This window comes from Podarcis muralis, chromosome 2, assembly GCF_964188315.1.
Source record: "Podarcis muralis chromosome 2, rPodMur119.hap1.1, whole genome shotgun sequence".
Classification (NCBI taxonomy): Eukaryota; Metazoa; Chordata; class Lepidosauria; order Squamata; family Lacertidae; genus Podarcis; species Podarcis muralis.
Window position 1 is genome coordinate 48,374,933 of NC_135656.1, and position 17,962 is coordinate 48,392,894.

The following is a 17,962-nucleotide window of genomic DNA, read 5'->3' on the forward strand; positions in this document are numbered from 1 at the left end:
CTCAAATTAAATATCTTTCTTACACCCTGATCTTAAAATATTAAAAATTGAAATGTCCAAAGGCAAAATAAACCTGTGACTTAATTTGATCTGTAATGTATGTAACAGATGGGGCTAAAAAGAGAAAAAAAGTATGCAATGGCTATGGTAAACAACTATAAATTCTATGCATTTATGTGGCAGAGAGGAGCAGGTGCTCTGTTACCACATAGGCCTTGCCCCACACAGTATTTCCTAACACATGTGCTAAGTGTAATTATATGTCTGCAATATGGATACCCCTAAATGTAGTTTATAGATGGCTCTGAGCAACTACGAGGCAGTGAATGGTTCAGCCATAATGAGAGGCCTGGATAGAAACTAGTGGGTCACTCCTATAATCAATCCAATTTGGACTAAATCATACCCATATGCTTCCCTTCATTTTTCATCAACTGTGCTGTATCAAACATGGACAAGGAAAGCTCATAATTGAAATTTTAGAAGTCTCAGAGTGGCAGAAAGCTCTTCCTGGCCATCCTAGCAAAGTAATTTCACCACTTCAGAAAGAACATTTCTTTATTACTGTCCCAGTGTTACCAAACAGAATAAAAAAGGAAAGTCTTCTTAAAGTGAATGCCTCTATCAGATAACACACAGCTTAATAACATGGGAAATGTGGGAGATTCATGCAGTTCACTTTTACAAGTCCTATTAAATGGGCAATCTTTTCTGTATAAGCACATTGGTTGCAAGAGGACCATTAATATCCACTTGGGTTAACACATTTTTTTAATAAGGAATGCTAAAAGGGGTAGAAATATTAACTAGCATGTTGAAGAACATTTCTAACAATTTTAAAAATATGACATCATCTTTCAATAACACTCTAATACAAGGAACCTGGAAATACTATCTGTCCCCACCATGCATGCTTAAATTTATTCATCTGATGGCATTGATGCCTGCAACAAAACAGATGACAAATCAAATGAAAGATCTAACCTTTCTATTATAGTCCAGCCCTTCTATTTTTCATAAGGAGCAGGGCTGCCTAGACGGCTATTGCAAATTATTTGGCAGTATACATGAACTGAAACATGCTACTTAAAATTGATGGAAGTACATTTATAGCACTCAAAAGGGGAATGAATACAAATTCTAGTTTTAAAAATGCCCTTTTAGTCACAACCTAAATTAAATTTCCAGAATATCATTTTGGGTTAGCATTATAAAATGTTAAATCTCAAAATTCAATATAAAAGCTTTCCTTTAAATTCCATTTATGACTTCCTTCCCCCCCTTTCCCTTTAATTACAGCAAAAGGGAATTAGTCAATATAAGTCTCCAGGGAGCTACATACAAAGCCATCTCTGAAATTAAACTAAAAGGAAAATGGCAGCAGACACTGTGGTCTGCTTATCACACAGATTGGTCGATTTGAAATAACTAAGAGATGACACAAGGGTATTAGAAGGAAAATGCTCAAAAATATAAAATACTTTTTAATTAATTAATGCAAATATTAGTTCATGTGAGCATTTGTCTTTAAAAAAGGAAATACTATAGATACAACTAAAAATCCACTGTTAAATTTGGCGGTCTGCCAGTATGGGCAAATAACAGTCAATTTGCTGGTATATTGGTTATCAGTGCTTTTTTTCAGGGGGGACGCAGGGGTACGCATACCCCTAAACATTTTGAGAATCTAAGTTTGGCCTCATTGAGGGGCAGTATTTCAATATGAGTAGGAAAATGAGAGTACCCCTAAACATTTTTTTTTATAGTAAAAAAGCACTGTTGGTTATAATACCAGGTCTTCTACAAATGGATCAGACTTGTACAGCTTGTGATCTACAAAACGAAAAAGTTCCTCAGCAATGAGCTGCAGCTTGCCAGGTGCTCAACAACACTTCTGGATTCTGATTTGTTTTTATAGTCTGAGATACACAATAAAGCCTGGACATCTATTGATCCCTTGGTATATTGGCATATGTGGCCCTTAGGTTGCGTTTGACTTGGAAGGTCACAACTTTCACAAGCCTAGATTAGCTGGCTTCATAATGAAACACACCGGGAGGGAAATAGGCAAATCCTATGACTGTTGATAATATTTGACTAACCCATAAAAGAGAATTTAGCACTTTTAAAATTAAACAATAAAAGTCTTTCTTTTACAACACAGATGGGAGGCAATGTAAATGCACATTTATTTTTTTAAAAAAAGAATTTATTCTAATTAACTAAGATGCAAAGCCTACATATGAAGTAACCAAAAAGTAGGAGTGTTCATGACACATCATTAGCCAGTTTACTCCATTGTCTTGTAGCACACACTCATTTCAGGCTTAGTAGAGATTGACACCAAACTGATACCTTGGGCAATGACTCTGCTCTCACTACAACAAATTGAGTAACCCAAGTTTTCATGTACAATGTTAGTTTCTGCTCCTGATGTGAACAGCTGCAGTATCCTTGGCCATTTGATACTTCAATGAAAAGGCCAAAGTGCCTTGAATTCTATATCATAGCCTATTGGGTTGTAGAGTCTGTATTATAACTGCAGCATGTCAAGGAAAGGATACACATATGTCAGCAAGCTACTGTCACTTTGCTTTTACCTAATTTGCCAAGGTTTCAGAATATTTCAGGAGCAGTTTTCAGCACTACACCAATCTCCTAAAGCAGCACAGCAGCTAAGATAGCACGCTGAGAGCCAGGAAATCCTAGGTTCAAAGGCTGTATTGGTAGTAGCTTTAGGCAAACCACTCTTGTTGCTTCAGTCCTCCATCTATGTCACATAAATAATAATATCTTATAGCATTGTTATGAAGTTTATTGAAATAAGCGCTCTTTGAACAGTGCTATTCTATACCCGTGGAATCAGTATGCCCAACTGATTTAGTCACAGGCATGCCTATATAGGACTACACCTTAAATGCTGCTTTTCTTGTTAGTATTAGTACTATGCTATACAACTCTGCCCTAGGATTGCTCAAGGTTTCTGCACAGTCTTTCTTGCTGCAATCTCATCCAAGAAATAACTCTCAACCCAGACCTCCAAACTTTCAGGCCTGCACTTTCTTGGCCTGGACTCTCTGCTTCTGTTGCAAGTGGAAATGCTGAATAAAGACTGGCCATGAAAACATCATGGTAGCCCTGCTCCTGGTCTCCCCACCAACATCAGCCCACTTCCAATTATGGCTCCTTCCACATATTTCAATAAAAGAAAAACAAGAACACAGCACTCTTTTTCAGATTAGGCCATTATATTTCATTTATTTAATATGTGCTAAATAACAAATAATAAAAATACTCAAATGCTGTGTGTGCTGATTCAAGTGACGTGCATTTCAGAATGGAATACTTACAGGGTCCTGATCTTTGGCATATGGTTGAAGCTGGTGAGAGGAATGCGGGTGATGTTGTTGTTGTTGAGGGTGCTATAGAGAAGAGAAAAGAAGCACAATCATTTACATTAGTTTGAAAATGCTATTTACAAAACTAATTACAATTGGTTTGAAAAAAATAGCACAGAAACAATTTCAACATAGTTAAAAAGGTGTTTCTATTGCAAATATGAATAAGTGCATCTGCATAGACACACAATTCTAACTCACATTAGTAAGGTAAAAAAAAAAAAAAAAAAGCACAACGCTAATTTAGATTGAAATTAAAGCCTTCTGTTGATATCCTCCACTGTGACCGTTTGAAAGTATGGAGTTGGATGTAATGCTTATTTGGCTTCTTAACAAATAATTGTATGGGAAAAATATAGTTTCCGGAAGGAGCAACTCTGTATACAGTGTGCACAGCCTACCAAAGCGTGCCTGAATTGTTATCATACAGAAGGGGTGCATAGTGGAGAAAGGGTGGCTCATAGTATTGGCATAGCAAGGAGAATAGTGTCATCTCATTGCTTCTAGGTCAAGCTGTTATGGGTTTAGGACTAATGAGATTTTACTTTCCACATGAAATTCCACTTCTGTGATGGGTAGTTTTTTATAGAGAAAAGGTAGGAGAGCTTTGCATGGTGAACATAAACAAAGGTGTGGGGAAATTGTTTGGCAGGGCTTATGGTATCCCACACTATTCAAATGTATACCTGTACAGCTGTGTCTGGTGTGAAAATCTAACCACATAATGGGTTTTACCTATCTAGCCACTATAGCTCACATGTACATGCAAATCTATTATTTGGTTTTCTATATGACTGCAAATTGTTCACTTAATTAACATGTATAATTTTACTGAAGTATCATCTCTTTTGAGCGTAAATATAATAAATACCAGTTGAGGCCATGTTTATTCTGAGGTGTAGAAAGAGCAGCTACTAGTAGATGTTTAAAATGCGCTTCTTATAACCCATAAAGCAAAGCTTCTTTGATATGTGTAATGCATGTTGGAAGATAATATACCAGTTTCAGAACAGCTTCGGGACAACTTATCTCCCAGAGTGTTGTTGGAAATTGCATTTTGCTATGACTCTGTATATGCATTCCTGAAACCTGTACATAGCAAAAGCCGAAGCTCTGAAGCTTGAAGTTACACATGCAACCTATAGTTCAAGGTTCAGTACTGTATTGTCAACAGCCTAGTATTCAGAGAAAGTATAATCCTTATAATTTGGCTACTGAAGCAGGGTTTGGCACTTAAAGACTGCAATCCTATACCTGGGAGGAGGTCCAATTGAACTCAATGGGGCTTACTTCTGAATAGACATAAATCGGATTACACTGACAAAATGACTTTTGGCAAAGTGATTCTGCACATGGGTTTGTGGAAAAAGTTATAGAACCAAATCAGTTGCACTTTTTTTCTGGGGAGGAATCAGTGAGCGGAATATCTGATTTCTCTTTGGTCCTGCTTAATTCCTGGAAAATGTATATGGTTATTAAACCTGATCTGGCAGAGTTCTTCAACATGTATAGAATAACAGAGTAACTTTAAAAATAATAATCCCACAAATGCCAAATATTATGTTGAAAGAGGACAGGTACTGAAAAGGTCCCTTTAGCAATGAATATTTCTATTTTAACATAAAGTTAGAGAGAAGAGAAAGAAACATAATTCCTGAAATTATGGCCAAAATAAAAATGTAATATAGTATTCCTCTTCTCCTCTCTTAGTAAACCATCTACTCATAAATAAGTCCCAATATTAGCAGCTGGAAACATTAATGATTTTTTTTCTTGCTGTAAATCACTCAGTAACACTGAAGAACAGTAATGACTGATCAAAATTAGATAGATTCCTAGTGTCATAAAGTTTAGGCAACAACTGAGGATGTTTTTAAGCAGACGTTCCCTGAGGTATGACCCAGTCATTTATGGAATACCAATTGTACATCTGTTGAAATGGCTTTATTGGTTTTGGTCTTTGTAGGAATGGTTCTATTTTTTTTTAGAATTGTACTTTTTCTACTGTCCATTGTACAACCAGCTACACATGCTATCCCCTTTTATTGAGTAGTCTAACATCATGGCACAATGAAAATATCAGAGTATCTGTCTGACATTAACCCAGAAGTAACTACAAGGATGGCTGAGTTTTTGTCAATAGGCTCTCTTAGAATGGTGGATAGCACTATTTAGTGGGAAGAAATCCCAATGAAAATCCTTGTCATTATATATTTTACATGGCTGTTTATTTATATGTGTTTTAAATTTTTGTATATGGATGTTTTATGACGGCCTGTACTTGTAATGTCAAATAAGGGTTTGGTGAAGTAAGTAAGTAAGCCCTTTAGAGCTGAGGATTGATTCTGCAAACTCAAAAAGGTTAAAGTTAGCTGAGGACACAAGACACCATATGATTCAGTTCTCCTGCAATTTCCCAGACTGCCTGCATAAGTGTCCCCTCTTTTCTGTGAAACGAATGGGCAAGGCTCCAGAGAGTCTCTGTAGCAACGAATATAAAATTTTAATTGTGAAAGACTGAAGTTGTAATCCTAAATACACCTTCTAACAAATGCCAGTAATGTCCCCCGTGCCCCTAGTTGGATTAAGTAACACAAAAAAATTGCAAGCATACATGAGTACTGCCGTATGACTTTCTAATAATAAACATTTTACAACATCTTCCTGACATTGGATTTATTCTAAGGCAGCAATAATGGGCTAGAATTAAATTTTACAGCTATGACATCAGAAAAAACTATGGTATAAAAGTAACATTATTATTTTTATTGTCTATATTAAACAAGGTGACAGGTGACAATATTAATAGATGTGTAATTTTGTGCTGAGTAAAATAAGTTTACAATGAATTTATGGGCACCATTTTATCATATAAACCTTTATTAATAATAGCTAAACATCTGTCCCGTGCTACAGCTTCTGTGACAGAAATAGGTTTGTGTCCTCTTAGCACGAAGGAAAGATTCACTGCAAGTCTTGTTCTCAAGGGAAATGGCTTTGCATCAATAAAAAATGCATGATGTTTTCTTGTTACACTGGTTTTGAATGGATATACATTTGGAGAATGTCCTTTCCTCACCAAAGCATTTTAGTTTGTGAATATAATATAGACTCTGATTTTCTGTTACATTTGATTTCTAAAGCCAATTACCACAAACAACTAATCAAATTGACAAATGATATGGTAGATTAAATTTTTGATTAGCGCTTATTCAGCACTAATGAGCATCTAGTGTAATTACCAGGGGGCTGTTAGCCATTCAAGCCTCTGGATAATAAGCACCAGGCTTATTTCTGTATGGCATTTGGCTTTACTACAGCCTTCAGCCTAATTCTAATCGGTAAAGAAATACACGAGCCCAAGGGCTATGCAGTGCAGAGATAATACACAGACTGTGCACTTTTACTTCTTGTCTAACTATTCATCTCTCTGTATCTGTAGGTATATGCTGTTTTCTAGGATTACCTGTCATATTTAGAAAAGTGCCCAAAGAAATTATTGTCATTCTTAGAAGAATGATGCAAGGTTTTTTTTTGGGGGGGGGGGGCATTTTCCCTTAAAGGTAAAGTAAAGGTACCCCTGCCCGTACGGGCCAGTCTTGACAGACTCTAGGGTTGTGCGCTCATCTCACTCTATAGGCCGAGAGCCAGCGCTGTCCGCAGACACTTCCGGGTCACGTGGCCAGCGTGACAAGCTGCATCTGGCGAGCCAGCGCAGCACACGGAAACGCCGTTTACCTTCCCGCTAGTAAGCAGTCCCTATTTATCTACTTGCACCCGAGGGTGCTTTCGAACTGCTAGGTTGGCAGGCGCTGGGACCGAGCGACGGAAGCGCACCCCGTCGCGGGGATTCGAACCGCCGACCTTTCAATCGGCAAGTCCTAGGTACTGAGGCTTTTACCCACAGCGCCTATTAAAAAAAATCAACAATGATCCACTCATTTGCTAATGCTCCCATTGTTACACTTTTACACTTGTGCACATATAGGTCCACAGAGAATAATCTTTAGCATTATGTTTAAGCGTTTTCAAAATAAAAAATAAAAACCACCAATTACATCAATATGGTTGGACTACATGGCCCTTGGAATCCTTTCCAACTCCACAATTCTATGATTCTACAAGCATTTGATTTTGCAGCAAGAGATATATAGTATTTTAATAGCCAGCACCCTTTATCTTTTTAGTCTAGCTATTTACCTGTTTTTTGACCTGTAATTAATGAAGAATATATACGTGGTAAGAGTGTGTGTGTGTGTGTGTGTGTGTGTGAGAGAGAGAGAGAGAGAGAGAGAGAGAGAGAGAGAGAGAGAGAGAGAGAGATGGATGTAGTTCTGGAACCATGACACAGACCTTTGAGGCTGAATGATTAGTTACAGCAACAATGGTAGTACTAACAAGTGTTACATTTCCCTCTGTCTCCTTCAATTAGATCACTGCTATACCTCAGTGTCATTTCTGGAAGAGGTGTGTGTAAGTCCACAGAACACTATGTAATTGACTCTAGCAGTATTATCTGTGTATCTGGGTGCAAAAGAAGTGTTCCACAACTCGCAGGAACTAACTTTCATGCCTCTTGTCATTTACTACAAAATATTAATTCAGTTTAATATAGTGGAAGAAGAATTCTACACAAGCTGTATTGATAGTAAAACACTTCTACTTGATATATGTTCACAGATACCCCAGATAACAATGCTGACTTATCTAAAAGGAATATGCAAACCTGACAAACAGCCAGCAGAGACTCTTTATTCAGTACACACAGCACACTGAACCAATGTCTTGTGACCAAAAGCACCACAGTAAAAATAAATGTACATTGATTTTACTGTGGTTTCTTCCCTTAGGACAGCTGTAGGGATCTAGATGGCGATGAACTACAACTCCCATCAACCCCTGCTCCTTAACAGCCCCACACTGAAGGCTGGAGCACAATATGGATGAAGTATACAGTGGTGCCCCGCAAGACGAAATTAATTCGTTCCGCAAGTTTTGTCGTCTAGCGAATTTTTCGTCTTGCGAATTATTATTTAGACAAAGGAAACAAAGTCGCGAGACGTTTTCGTCTTGCGAAGCAAGCCCATAGGGAAATTCGTCTTGCGAGGCAACTCGCAAACGGAAAAACCTTTAGTCTAGCGAGTTTTTTGTCTTGCGAGGCATTCGTCTTGCGAGGTACCACTGTATAGGCATGTTGGTTTATCAATGTGACTGGCTGCTAGGCACCAGCTGCTCGTTTTTAAAACTGCACTTCTTTGGAGATGTGGTGAAGTTTTTTGGCAGAGGAATAATCTGTGCTGGGATATTGGTCAGCATATATGATTGGGGCTTATAGGTCACCCCTCATTAACAGTTCAATGCAAAAGCTCTGGTCTAAGCTAGTATTACTGAGAAAAATGAGGGCTGGAAAGGAAATTAACATTTTGAGGACAGTTAATTGAATGGTAAATTGTCTTTTACGAGCCCTAGGTAAGGAATGAAGTCGTGCTGGGGAATTTATTGTGTAAAGAAATAAATAAAAATATTTACAGTACATATGGGTCAAAAATGCAGGATCTGGCTGTCAGAATATAACATGCCTGCTAGGTCAGACCAAGGTCCATCTAATATAGCAGTCTGTTTTAATAGCCAGATGCTCCTGGAAGCTCACCAGCCAGGCATGAGGGTGATGGCATTCCCCTATCGTTTGTCTCTAGCATCTGGTATATCAGTGGTGTCCCTAAACATTTAGCTATTACAGCAGTGTTTCCCAAACGTTTTTGGGCAACGGCACACCTGTTTACCGGAAAAAAATCTCGCGGCACACCACCATTAAAGCCCCGCCCCCGTGACGTCATTCGGGGAGCCGGCGGCCCGGGCCTGAGCTGGAAGGAGAGGCGGTGCTTTTCGGCACAAGGCAATCGGCCTGGAATTGTTTCCCGCGCGCTGCGAAAGGGAACAGCTGCGGTCGCGCGAACCCTCCGGCGCTGGGAGGGGAAAGGGCGGAGTCGCAGAGCACCAGCTGGCCGAGCGGTTGCGCGCAGCGTTGCGCTTTTGGAGAGCGTGCGGCTGCTGCTAGGGGATCCGGGGACGTGAGCAGGCCTGGCCCGACCCGGGTTGAAGGAGGACAAGCTGGCAGCGCGCCAAGTGAGTTCGGTTGCGCACGACGGCCCCCGCTCCCCCCACCCCCGCCGGATCCTCGCCGCCGCCGCCTCTCGCCCGCCTCCCTCCCACGGCACACCACCCGATGTCTCACGGCACAGTAGTGTGCCGCGGAACACCGGTTGGGAAACACTGTATTACAGCTAATAGCCCTTGATAGACCTATCTTCCATAATTTGTCTAATCCACTTAAAACATCTATCCAAGCAAGCAGCCACCATTACACCTTGAAGTAGGGAATTGAGTAAATTATTAACTGTGTGAAGAAACAACTTTGCTTTATGAGGCTGTGTAAATATTTTGTTTGTTTATGCCTACACTCCAGAAACATTAATAGGGAGTAAATGTCCCACCTTTCTGTTTATCATGCCTAATGCAGCTAATGTTGCCACAGGGCTGGCACTGGGACTCAGGCACAAATATACTAATGCAGATTTAAACTGAAACTCGAAGCCTCTTGAATCAGGACAAAAAAGTATACATAAACACATAGCAACAAACTTTCATCTTTTGGGTAAGTTAGAAACTTGGGTGCCCTCTGTGAACTTTTGGCAAGCAAGATTGTGTAGTGGCAATTCTACAATTAATCAATGTGTTTTAGTACAAAAAAAATTGTGGGGGGGGGGGGCGGGGCATACTGTACATCTCCTATACACCACTCACTTGGGCTGCTTTTGTGGATTTTTAGTAACTTTTGACTACATATCCTGGCCTTGCCTTTGACATAAACTGGCTCTTCTGAATATAGATCATAGGTTAATCAGAAGAACCCAGGGGTTCTGTGAGTTATCTGAGGTGGTAACGCTTCAGACCCAGTCACGTAAAAAGGAAATTTGCAAGGTGTACTTACTAGCACATTTGTTATTTATTCTGTCCTCTCGTGACATAGTTCCCTTTTCACCTAGTCTGAAATTCTACCCCACCCTGCCATCTTATTTAGGAGACAAGCGTATATCAGTGCTTTGCATGCAGATGATGCAATTCTTCTGTCATACACTCAGATGGGAATGTGTAGGTTCATATTGTATAATGGAACTCTTTTAAGTTATAACAATGCTAAAACTAAAACCTTAACTTTTGAGGTAGAGGAAGAAGACACACCAATGGCTATGATGGGGTCTGGGCAGAGATTTCCAGACAATTACAAGATATTGGTAGGCAGACCACAATGACTCTAGTTATGGTGTGCTGATTCAATATGAAGTACAAAGGTTTTAATATTCTTTCTTGAAAGGTGCCCCCTTATGTGTCCCTCATCCATTTATGTGAGCTGAGATTTCTTTTGACAAAATGTAGGTTAAATTTTCAGCAGCTGATTGAGATGAAGGCGCCTTACTTTTATTTATTAGTTGCTACTTTGTTAATAGTGTTTTAGAGATTATAATTTCTTTACTGATTATTTGTTACTTATATCATATGATTTATGCTGTACCTGTGTTCTATTATGTTCTTGATATTTCTTGTTTGTAAGCCACTTTGGGATTCATTTGAATGGAAAGTGGCATAGAAATATAATCAATCAATCAATCAATCATTATAGGACTTAGAACAAGGTGGGCAGATTTTGCCTAGCTGGCTGACTTAAGTAGGACGACCATGGTATGCTTCTTAACAGAGGATCACCTATATTCAGATCTGAGCATTCTTTATTTGCAGCCCCTAACAGCAGGCTGTAGTAATGACTCCCCTTTAAGTAAAACTCTATTTGTATTGATGAGTACAGATTATTGCAAGTCACATAGAACCACCAAATTTGTTTAAAAGGCTATGGACAAGCTATCAATTTCATCTGAAGATCACATTGCTTACAATAAATCTATTGTTTCGTTTTTGAGAGGGAATGTTTACAGGTTGTGTTTTTTTAAAAAAATTAATGTATTCTGCATGCACTTATTTTGTTGCTTACCTTTGCTTTGTGACTTGTGTATTAGTAAGCGTGTGTATGAGTATGTGTTAGCTCGGGCTGGCAAAAGAGCAATAAAGTATTCATTCACTATTAGGAGATTGGAGTCTCATCAGTTGCAGCCAGAAATTTTAAACAGGGCATTCGCTGTATAAATTTAATTCAAGCACAGCAATGATTACAATATTTCAAAAATTTCACGATCAATAATTTCCAAGCATCTTTCTTGCTTACAAAGATCAACTAGATTGCTAACATTAACTGTACATAGTAGCCTCCTTCCTATAGACATAGCAACTCCTGAATTGGGATTTTTATCTAGACCATGGCATGTGATGGAACGGTTAAATATTTTTCCAACACCCCTGTGGTCTGAGCTAAATAAACTACCAAAACAGTTCCTATTTCAAAATAAGTTCCTATTTAAACAGAAGAAACGGCAAACCACATATTGAACTTAACTTGCACTTCAGCCCTACTTGAACGCTATGCTAATGAGATTAGGGGCTTGACAAAAAAATCTCTTCCCCAGTGAGTTCTTTAGATCATTAAGAGCAAAAGGAATGTAAACATGTTTGATTCTTTTAGTTAACATTTTCAAAGCTGACATTTTCTTACTCTGCACCAAAATTGCTATTGCTTCTTGTTGCTCTTAGAACTTTGATCCTTCAAGCGCAATGGAAACTCCATTAAGAGCATCCCAGATATATTTCCCATCCAATTTCATTGCCTTCATTTTTCCAGGGAAAATAAGAGAGTAGGGTGGAAGGGTGAAGCCTTTTCATCAACTCTGCTTTCATGAAATGACTCATACAAGCAGATTTAAAGATAAAGAAGAGTATATTGGAAATAAGAAAAGTCTTTTGAAGTTTCTGATGGTTTCCTGTTTTCTTTGTGCATGTTTGAGAAACACATAAACTCTTACATGATTCAATTTAACAATATTAGTCCACAACTCTTGTGCAGGGCACAATAGTACAATTCTATTTAGCCAAGTGGCTTGTGGAATACTCAATGTATCACTATCAGTAAGGCTGCATTGAAAATGTCTTCATTCAGAACAGAGAATGAGATTAATTTAATCACACTCATTCTTCAAACCTCAGTTCTAGTTCAAGACCAGGAAAAAGTAAGTACACATCAATACCACAGAGCAGTCCCATCTCCAGAACAAAAGACTGGAGGACACTTATCACTTCAACGGCTGTTTTATGTTAATAAATTCCTTTAATCATTCTTTCTAATGCATGACTGAAAAAAATTCTGTTATTTTCATCCTAAACTATTATATGTTGATTCCAAAACAAGATGTTATATATGCCCGGTTTCATTAGGTTATACAGCAACCACTTACCAAATGATGACTTACCACTGTGTCTACACCAGAGCTTTCCAAACTTTTTTACACATGCATCATTTTGCAACACAGTAATTCAGTTTTACTAGCAAACCGGAGGTTAAACTAACCCCTTTCAGCCCCGGGAGGAGTGCGGGAGGCATTCATGTGACACACCTACACACTGCAACTAATGTGTCGCAACACACAGTTTGGAAAGCTCTGGTCTACACAATCACTTGGCAGACTGGTAGTCTGTAATAATTACAGTGTAATGTGCTGCCAAATAAAAATGAGAAATGTTACCATATCTCTGTACTCCACCAGAAAGCTGAAGAAAAGGGATAGTGCTAAAATTCTCTTCACCATGTGGCATGACGTTCAGAGATGACAAGCTCACAAAGTGGCTCACCACCTGTGCATCACTTTGAGTTACCCAGTTAATAAATAGTTATCTCTATTCACCCATGGTTTCCCAAGAACTCTGTGTATCATAATGCATGTACAGTTGTTCAAGGCTCCAGGATTATTGATCAGTTTTACTTATTTGAACATTACAATGCTACTCATTTTGTATCAGTTATGCCCTGTAGTTTGTAACAGCAAACACAATATAGATCAATAAAAAAACCAAATACATATATTAAATACATATATTAGGATAAAAGATGGCAGCCCAGACTAATCCAAGAGTGGGAGGAAACCTATAATCAAAATGGAATCATATTGACAAAATGCAGTCAAATAACAAGTAGGTTTGAACAGATACAGAAACGGCAAGAACAGCACTTTTGGTGCATATTATTAGAAAGAACAAAAAAGCCTACATTGTAAAATAGTGACTGAACAGTTTTTGAAATTGTGTAAGATTTATAAAGTACTTAAATTACCAATCTTGGCAGCTTCCAATAAAATTGCTCTAATTTAGTAAAAATTATTTTGTGCCTTATTAATAATAATAAATGAATTAGTAGTTATCCTAATATTACTCCATTATCTCAGCATACTTAAAGCAGTTTAATGTGAAATGCTGTGCGATGTAGAGTTCACATGAATTTAAGTCTATAGTTCTGTTTTACTTTGTTTTCTGAAAAAGAAACATGTACCCCTTCCTGGGGAAAAAGAAACAATTATATTATATTCCCACTTCTTCTACGCTATGCAACAAAAAACCAAGTTGACATTACAGTTACCATTTTTCACAGATTACTCTACATGAGCGTAACATGATTAGATCCCTTCTTCTGTATTTGGGAAAATCTGATTTCTGATTCAAGTACAGTACTGGAAATGCCTGTCCAGTGCTTCATTTCTTCTTTGTTATGAAAAAAAAAAAGGCTGAAGGTAAATTCTAAGCGCCAAGAATCACCAAAATGCTTGTGTGTTATTTTTTTAGACTAAGTTTTTGTCATCCAAGAAGTGCAAAATTCTAGCTCCTGCAAATATTCTATGCATCACTGTCTCTAGCAAATGTGAGAAAGCCACTATGACAATACCTTTTTTCAATTAATTAACGTTTTCTCCATAAAGCGCTTACATTTCACTGTCTGAAATGTATTTATGGATTATGGAAATAATTCTTAAATTTTATCCAAATTAGCATGGCATGGGATAGAATCCAATGCTGATCCAGTTGTAGCATCTGCTACTGTAAAAAAAAGAAGAAAAGGTATTTTTTTGACAATTTCCCCCTCTGCTGCACCTCTGCGCTACCTTCTATGCTGTTCTGGAGGGTTCCCTCAACCCTCTGGAAGAGGTTTTCAGAGATCACAGGGGGAGCTGCAGCAGAAGGAAGAATAAGTGAAAATCACTTTTCCTTTTCTTATGTTAGTGAACATCTCTGCTGCATCAAAATACATTCCATGTGCAGAGTGGCAGCATCTGATTTCATCCTTACTCTTTGTTCTGATTGCTGCAAAATGCAGGATGAACCTTGAGAATTTTCAGCCCCTTTTAAAAATTATATAAAACTGATGGTGCTTATGTATGGTAGGGGGGAAATGCTGTGGCAAGTACTCCAAGGTCAAGGTATTAAAACAAAATAAATGCTGGAGTATTCAAGAAGAAAGCAAACTCTATCCCAGAAGAAAACTAAGAAAATAGACTTACCTCTTGCTTTCCTGAAAATTAGGGATAATGATGATGATGATAGATGTATGTTTGAAATGTATACTTAAAACTTATTGTGCCAGGATACCGAGTGCAGTTTATATTCAGAGTAAGTTAATATATATTTTTAAAATTTCAAAACACACAGGCAAAGAATCATTCATAGCTATTAAGCGTATCCAATTTACCTCTAGACAATTATCAGGCCAATCCTGGAGGATAGCTGCATAAAGAAACTGGTTGCCTTCTTATGTGCAGCGAAAGGCAGTAAGAGTGGTTTTAAGACTTGTTCAGAACAGTTATGACCATATCAGTGAAAGTATTCATCTTCTTCCAGAATTGGCACTGATCCAGCTGCTGCCCTTCAGCCAAATGTCGCATTGCGGCACACAACATACTCCTAATGTTGTGTCTATTCTCTCCATTTGACCGCTAGGGGTGTTTAAGGGCAAACAATGAAGTTTTAAAAGCCCCACTAAAAGCTCTGCTAACAGAATAGGAGGACAAGGCAGAGCAAATCTACCCTCTTCAACAGTTTGCTCCTACTTGTAATGACTACGATTCTAGCTCCAGCCCAGAGAATTGTTCAAATTTAACTCTGTCAAGGAGAAGCAATTGGAAATATGCTATTTTGACTCAACCAAGTATGTTACACATGCAGTTTTCTCTCCATGCCACTACTTTATGTAGTTAAATAATTTGTTAAATTATTAATCCAACAAGGAAGAAAAAGCCAACATAAATCAAATCTCAACGTTTGCAAAATACACTATAACACTGGTGGAAAGAAGGATAGCATGTCTCAATGGAGACTCACACATTCAGTCTCTGGGGAAAATATTAAGATCAATGCTTTAAGTGCATTGAGTCTTGGAAGGCACGCATATGACACATGTTAACAGCTATCTAATGGTAGTAACAACACTCAAAGTATCATCACAGAGTTTGTCTTTATTCACAAAACTCTGATATTACATTACTGCCTTAAAATGGTTCAATTTCAAAAGTTGAAAATTTTATTGGTCACTATTACTTTCATAAGTTTATTACAAAAATGAAGAAATCAGGTACAGTTAAGGTGACTGAACATGGAGCCAAACTAAGTTAACCTATCAAAAGCAGATCACTTTATTCTCCTTCTCTGTCTTTCTCACACATTCACATATACATAAACAAATAATTCCTGTGACTAATCTGCATTAAAATCTGCACAAAAGACTGCCAGATTCACAAACAGATGAAATATCTATATTAAAGTTTTGGTGTTGTTGTTGTTTTTTAAATACAGTTAATTAGAAGCACCCATTTACCCTGCAAGAGAGGCTTCCTTAAGCCTTTCTCCAATAATACTGGTTCTACATATTTAAATATAACCAAAATGTTGAAAAACTTAAATATAGATGCTTAATACTTACTGTGACTATAGATGCTTAATACTCACTTGTGTACACCCACAAACAAAAGTTACAAAAGAGCATTAAATTAATAAATTGTTCCCTATTTCTTAATAAGAAATAGACACTAACTAAATATTATTTGTCTTAAATTTGGTAAGAAATATTTATTTTATTTTAATATAAGCACTCACGGATAATAGAATACCAGTCCATTAAAAGAAGTCTGTCCCACAAGTTCAAGTCTAAAACTGTTGAGATAAGCGTCTCACCTGCGTTTCAAATGCAATTGCAGAAGCAGTGGTAAGAGATGGCTGTAAGATAACACAACCCACCTGAGTTACACCCAGAAGCAAATAGGCAGACTCTGCAGTTGGGGAAGAGATAAAATAAGCTCCCTTCTACTAACCCCGCCCAGCAGGCAGGCAACCTCATCTTGTTTTGGGAGAATCTGAGTGGTCTTCAAAGATGGTGTCATAGGGACCGCATTGCGGCAGTTCGTGGACTACTGCATGGCCAAATGCAAATCTGAAACTGATTAGCCCAAGTATTTCACCAAAAAAATATGAGAGGTCTGGTGGATGACACCATGCAGGGCCTAGAAAACTAGAATGCAGAAATACTCATAACCAAGAACTCTAAGTCATCTCCATTAAAGCACAGCTCTTCAGTGATGGCCTTATCTCTGTCTTAATTAAATTGACTCTAAGTTACAGACTACCTTAATTTCGATCCCAATTTTTCATTTTTAAATAAAGCAAATGGACCAAACTATTTAGGCTTCATTAATCTATCTCACACACGTATGACAAATAAAATTGTGCACCAAAATACGATTTTTTCCCCGTTGCCCCCAAAAGTAAATTTGTTAGATTCCAGCATAATCAGTATTGAGATGTAGCTGAATAGAGCAGGTGAGTGGAATGGAAATTAGGTCGTACTATAGCCATAGTTCAGTCTCATTCATGGTTGATGTAAATGATAAGGTTTTGATTTGGGAATAATATAATTATTTCAAAGTACTGAATTTTAATTTTCTGCTTTAATCTACACTATTGCTTTTCTTACAACAGGTACATCAAAGTACAATATATGGCTATACAACTATTTGCAGAAAAATCTGCAGGTAGGAATGCTAGGTAGCTTTAAGTAGCTCTTTCAACTCTTATCAACCACAAACACTGTCCCATAGCAAAAAATGTCTTGTCTCCGATGAAAACAGGTATGGCATGAACCAAAACCACACTGCTGAATTCCTTTTCAGAAGCTGCCTCCACAGGACTTCAAGTACAGTGGTACCTTGGTTTGCAACTGCTATGGATTACAACCATTTTGGATTACAACTCGTCAAACCCAGAAGTGTGTGTCCCTTTTTTTGGATTACAACGCATTTTGGGGGGATGACAACCCATTTTGCGGGGGAAGGCCCCATTGGCGAAAGCGCGCCTTGGGTTACAACCTGTTTTGGCTTACAACTGGACCTCCGGAACGGATTATGGTTCACTGTACTATTCTTCAATCATCTCACCCCCATAGTTCAAACTGTGGGCAGTTAATCTTATACAAAATAATTCCAAAGAGAAAGCTATGGTCAAATACCATGTGAAGTTTCCCTTTAAACAACTCTACCAATCTCTGTTTGTGGACAAGATAGATTAATGAAGAAAAAGTATGAGGAGAT

The 17,962-nt window shown here is 38.0% G+C and overlaps 1 protein-coding gene across 2 annotated transcripts in view; it reads right to left on the reverse strand.

Moving 5' to 3' along the window:
• SLIT3 (slit guidance ligand 3) overlaps window positions 1-17,962 on the reverse strand; it is a 403,257-nt gene that overhangs the window by 144,410 nt on the left and 240,885 nt on the right. For both annotated transcript variants that reach the window (XM_028717493.2, XM_028717492.2), the window contains exon 7: window positions 3,351-3,422. In XM_028717493.2, the coding sequence (XP_028573326.2) occupies window positions 3,351-3,422 (72 nt within the window). The remainder of the gene's footprint in view (window positions 1-3,350; window positions 3,423-17,962) is intronic.